The sequence below is a fragment of the Penaeus chinensis genome, chromosome 42 (assembly GCF_019202785.1).
Source record: "Penaeus chinensis breed Huanghai No. 1 chromosome 42, ASM1920278v2, whole genome shotgun sequence".
In the NCBI taxonomy this organism is placed as follows: domain Eukaryota; kingdom Metazoa; phylum Arthropoda; class Malacostraca; order Decapoda; family Penaeidae; genus Penaeus; species Penaeus chinensis.
In genome coordinates this window covers 10,724,682-10,729,681 of record NC_061860.1, presented here as the reverse complement: position 1 = coordinate 10,729,681, position 5,000 = coordinate 10,724,682, and the positions used below count along the sequence as shown (strand labels likewise).

Sequence of the window (5,000 nt, the reverse complement as noted above, 5' to 3'; positions counted from 1 at the left end):
GTTGCTGCGATGACTTTTTCTTTCTTTCTTTCTTTTCCCTTTTTCTGCTTTGTTTTTTTTCGTTTTTTTTTTTTTTCTCTCTCTTTGTTATTTTATACATTGCCTCACTTCTCTTTCTCGTTCTATCTCATATTCTTTTTTTTTCTTTTTTTTTTTCTTTTTTTTTGTATTTTTGTTTTCTTTTTGTTTTGTTTTTATATACTTTTTCTTCTCTCTCTCTCGTTCCATTTTGCAGTTTTTTGTTCTGAAATTTGGATTTTATTTTATTTTTGTATTTTGGGTGATTGTAATCGAAATGATGAACATCTAACTTTAGATTTTTTTCAGTCTAATGAAAAAAAAAAATCTATGATATAATGTGTGTGTTCGTGTGTGTGTGTTCGTGCGTGCGGACGGGCGTATAAGTAAGTATGTATATGTGTCCGTGTCATTAAAAGAAGTCCTTTCTCCCGCTGCAGCCAGAGGGCGCCTCCGTCAGGAAACACACTTCCGTGCTGCTGGACCTGAAGAGCCGAGCGACCGTGTACGAGTTCCTGGACCTTCCTGTAGACAAGAGTCCTGTGATTTCTAAGAGCATTTTCAGGCGCTATGTTTACGGGTCTCCCAAGGCTAAGGTGACACTCTCAGGTAAACAAAAAAAAATGAAAAAGAAAAAAGAAAAAACTATGAAAATAATACTAATCTAAAAAAAAAAAAAAAAAAAAAAAATCGAGTGCGCTTTTTGTCAGAGGAGATTATCCGTGTCTCTTTAATCAAGTCTGTTTATGAGTTTGTGGTTTAGTGTTTTTTTTTTTTTTCTTTCTTTTACAGTAAAAGTAACAAAGTTATTATTTTTAGTACTTCAGCTAATGGTGAACTTTATGCAGGGTGCAGACTGGAATCAATAAAACAGTGCATCGTCAAAAAAGTCGTAAACTTCTGACACTATATATGTTATGTCAGTGAGTTATTATATATGACTTCAGTATGTTTCCTTTATTCAATCCTTTACTAACTCAGCCACTCCAACCTTCCCCATAACACGTGCTTAAAACCCCACTCCTGTTACATTAAATAACCTGTTTTTTTCATTCAAGAAATCTGACATTAATATGCTATCGATGCCATTCGCTGTTTAACGCATCCAGTCCCTCCTAACTCGATCCTTCTCTTCAATTATTTCAAAATACTTACGACATTTACCACTTTAGTTATCTGGCCACTCCCAGCACTAGCCTATTCTTATCTTTCATTCATACGTTCTCCTAGTTATTCCAGGATGCCCAAATTACATTGCACCTCACGCATAATCACAGCTCTAGCATTGTGACGTTTTATATATATTTTACTTACTTTAAAGTTCGCTGCATTTACAGCTCTACTAACCTGCCCCTACAACATTCACTGTTTTACTAACATAGTTCCTTCACCGCTGACCTCCAGGAGATGTCTTTGGCCCACATCCACATTCTAGAAAACATTTGGGCAGGATGCTATAGGATAAACATTCACCGCTTTGCTACGCACACTTACAGGAGATTTTTATTTCACATCCACATTTAGAAGCAAAGCAGAATAAAAATAAATACATTGATTAATTTTTAAAAAACGGAAAAAGAAATCAGGCATCTCCAACACGACGCTCAATGCTTTGCTTACACTGCAGGAGACGTCTTCGGTCCCACGTCCAAGGACATGACCCTCAGCTTCAAAACAGCCTTCAAGGGCCGAATCCTAAAGAGCACCGACGGCCTCGCCTTCAACTTCGGCTCGACGGTCTGGACGCTTCACTATCTCCGCCTCACGAACCAGCTCAACATGACGAAGGCGAAGAAGGCGTTCGAGTTCTTGAATTCGCAGCTGGCGGGCTTGTTTGCGAGGTACAGCGACGGCGCCTTCAGGATGTGGAAGGCCTCGGAGCCCTCGGTGTGGTGAGTGGGTTTCTTTGGGGGAGGGGGAGGGAGGGAGGGAGGGAGGAAGGAAGAGGGAGGAAGGAGGAAGGAGGAAGGAAGGAAGGGAGGAAGGAGGAAGGAGGAAGGGAGGAAGGAAGGAAGGAAGGAAGGAAGGAAGGAAGGAAGGAAGGAAGGAAGGAAGGAAGGAAGGAAGGAAGGAAGGAAGGAAGGACGGAAGGAAGGACGGAAGGAAGGAAAGAAGGAAGGTAGGTAGGTAGGAAGGAAGGTAGGAAAAAAGGAAGAAAGGAAGGTAGGAAGGAAGAACGAATAAAAGAAAGGAAGGAAGGACTAAAAAAGAAAGCAAAAAACAAAAAAAAAAAAAAAGAAAGAAAGAAAGGGATGGTGAGTTGGCGCATGGTTGAGTGCGTGAGAGGAGGGACAGTATGCACGTTGTAGGGGACGAGGATGAAAAGCCTCGGGGAAACTTCGAGTTGTTTATCGATATTGTGTATAGATTGAAGAGTGGATAGATAGATGGATAGGTAGATAGATGTATAGATTGGTAGATAGGTGGATAGTGATTTAGAATGATGGATAAGTAGATAGATATATATAGATAGATGGATAGGTATAAGAGATAAATTGGTAGGTAGCTATATATAGAGAGAAATTGGCAGGTAGATATATATAGAGAGAAATTGGTAGGTAGATATATACATATAGAAGGATAGGTAGATGGAGAGGTAGAGATGAATTTATAGATAGGTAGTAAGTAGATTCAGATATATCTACACAGACAAATCCGTGCATTAATTGAGAAGCAGATAAGTAGACAAGTAGATAGGTAAATATATGAACAGGTTGACTTGTTTTAATCTGTTCCTAAATCTCGACTTTTTTTTATATAAAGTCTTCGTATAAAAACTGCATATACGTTTTCTTTTTTTTTCTGTTTGTAATTTTGTTTATATATAAACTTTGATTATATGGACATTAATAAGGGATTCAACATTATTCCCAGTGAAATGAAACAGCCACAAAACGAATTGAAAATTAACGTAACGTTTCGAACACGTCAGTTCCTAAGAACTAATATATTTTACATGGTTTTATACATTTTAATTACCAAATTTAATTATTACAGTATTATTTGAATTTACTTTACTATAGATAAATATTGGGTAGGAAAGCCAGTCATTACCCTGATAGGAAAGTTTGCAAATTGAGCGGCTGAGATAAATTTAGTAGTAACTTTAGTTCGCCTGCAGCTACCACTGATCAAACATTTTCAGATCAGTGGTACTACCTCCAAAATGCGACTGCGATGTGGGTCACACTATTATAGCACCTGGCGGTTTTGTTTGGCTTCTTGTGAAACAATAAGATGCTCGATCCACTGTTATTGAGATCAATGTTCTAGAATGATTACAAGAGTTCTGAGCAAAATATTTTTCGGTTTTTTTGTGTGTTTTTTTTTCAGGATGACTACGTGGGTTCTGAGCGTGTTACTTCCAGCACAACTCGAGGACTGGGAGAACTTGGTGTACATAGAGCCGAGGCTAATCAACACCGTTGTTTCTTTCATTCTCGAACACCAGCTTGAAGACGGGAGTTTTAGGGAACCGTTTACCAATGTGACGCTTGATCATAAAATGTCTTCCAAGGTGTGTATCTTCTATATTTTGTTTGTTTGTTGATTATAAAAATAATAATAATTGTGATAATACAATTAATCATGATTACGTTTTAATGATAATGGTGACAATAATGATGATAAAGGGTAATGCGTACAATGCAAATCCAGTAATCAATAAAAAAAATAACAGACCTTGTCATAAAACTTCTGCCTCACTATCAAGACATTCCAAAGGATCTTTCGGACTGAAATTACTTTAATAACGGACGTAAGAGATGCCGTATATAAAGTGCAGACAAATATAAAAAACGGACAGGAAAGTACGACAGACGACTTAATTCTTAAAAGCCTTCAACTTTATTTTCTTTAATTTTAACTTTAATTCCATGACTATCACTTCTAACTGGTCCCTCTTTCCCAAAATGTATTTAAATTTGTCTATTTTATTTCAATTTCTTTATTTTACTTTATGTATTTACTATATATATTTTATTCATATAATTTTTGTACTTATTGTATTTGGTTTTAGAGAATGATGTGGAAGGGTGATGCGAAATCTTCTTCCGTGCCTTTGACCGCCTTAGTGACGACAGTGCTGTACGAGGCCTCACCGTCTCTGGATTCAGGGATACGCTCCAGGGCCTTCACTGCGAGGGAGAAGGCGATCAGGTACGGTGAGAGATGAAGTTAAAATAAAGAAATGAGTAAGTTCCGTTCTAAGTTTCGTTCTCTGTTCGGAAATAAATTGCGTCGTTTTCTGTGCGTGAAGAGTAGGCTCGTTTTCTGCATGGGAATGAGGAAGCTAGTTTTATTTATGGAAATGACCAAGATCTTTTTATATAAATGAATGACTAAGCTTATTTAAAGAGGTATATTGATAGCATTAGATTTTATTTTTAATTGCCTTACCAATTTTCTTCCAATACCTGTTTTTTTCATTACCTTGCCTCTAAAGTAATGTCAAATTGTGCATGGTAGCAGAATTATATCGTCAGCTCAGTTACCTTTCCAAACTGATTAAATGCATATTTTTACATTATAGTTTCTTATTATCTTAAGATGATATGATCTATAATTCTGAAACATTTTAAATCTCCAAGAACACACCTCTCGAAATAACCCAAATTTGTGCATTGTTTTAAAGATTGGTGACTCCCACTCATCTAAAAAAAAAAATTGAATTTCCGATAATCACTCTCCGCTCTTAGATACCTGGAGCAGAATTTGGAAAGTGTGTGGGAGCCGTACGAGTTGGCCATCACCGCCTATGCCCTGACGCTTGTCAACAGCCCGAGCAAGGAAGTCGCTGCGAAGATGCTGGAGAGACAAGCCAGAGTTGCAGGTAATATTCGTACGTCTGAAGGGGACAGTTGCGCTAATGTTATAAAACGGATGAGGTTATGTGTTATTGTTATAATATTCCCACAGATGTAAACAGGTTTTGTTCAGGTTATACTTGGGCCACCAGTAGAGGACCAGTACATTAGATTGGA

At 37.5% G+C, this 5,000-nt stretch overlaps 1 protein-coding gene across 1 annotated transcript in view; it reads left to right on the top strand.

The window, feature by feature from the left end:
* LOC125047914 (complement C3-like) overlaps positions 1–5,000 on the top strand; it is a 29,595-nt gene that overhangs the window by 19,362 nt on the left and 5,233 nt on the right. Inside the window, exons 20-24 of the mRNA XM_047646461.1 lie at positions 459–627; positions 1,646–1,910; positions 3,352–3,535; positions 4,037–4,176; positions 4,716–4,849. Of these exons, the coding sequence (XP_047502417.1) occupies positions 459–627; positions 1,646–1,910; positions 3,352–3,535; positions 4,037–4,176; positions 4,716–4,849 (892 nt within the window). The remainder of the gene's footprint in view (positions 1–458; positions 628–1,645; positions 1,911–3,351; positions 3,536–4,036; positions 4,177–4,715; positions 4,850–5,000) is intronic.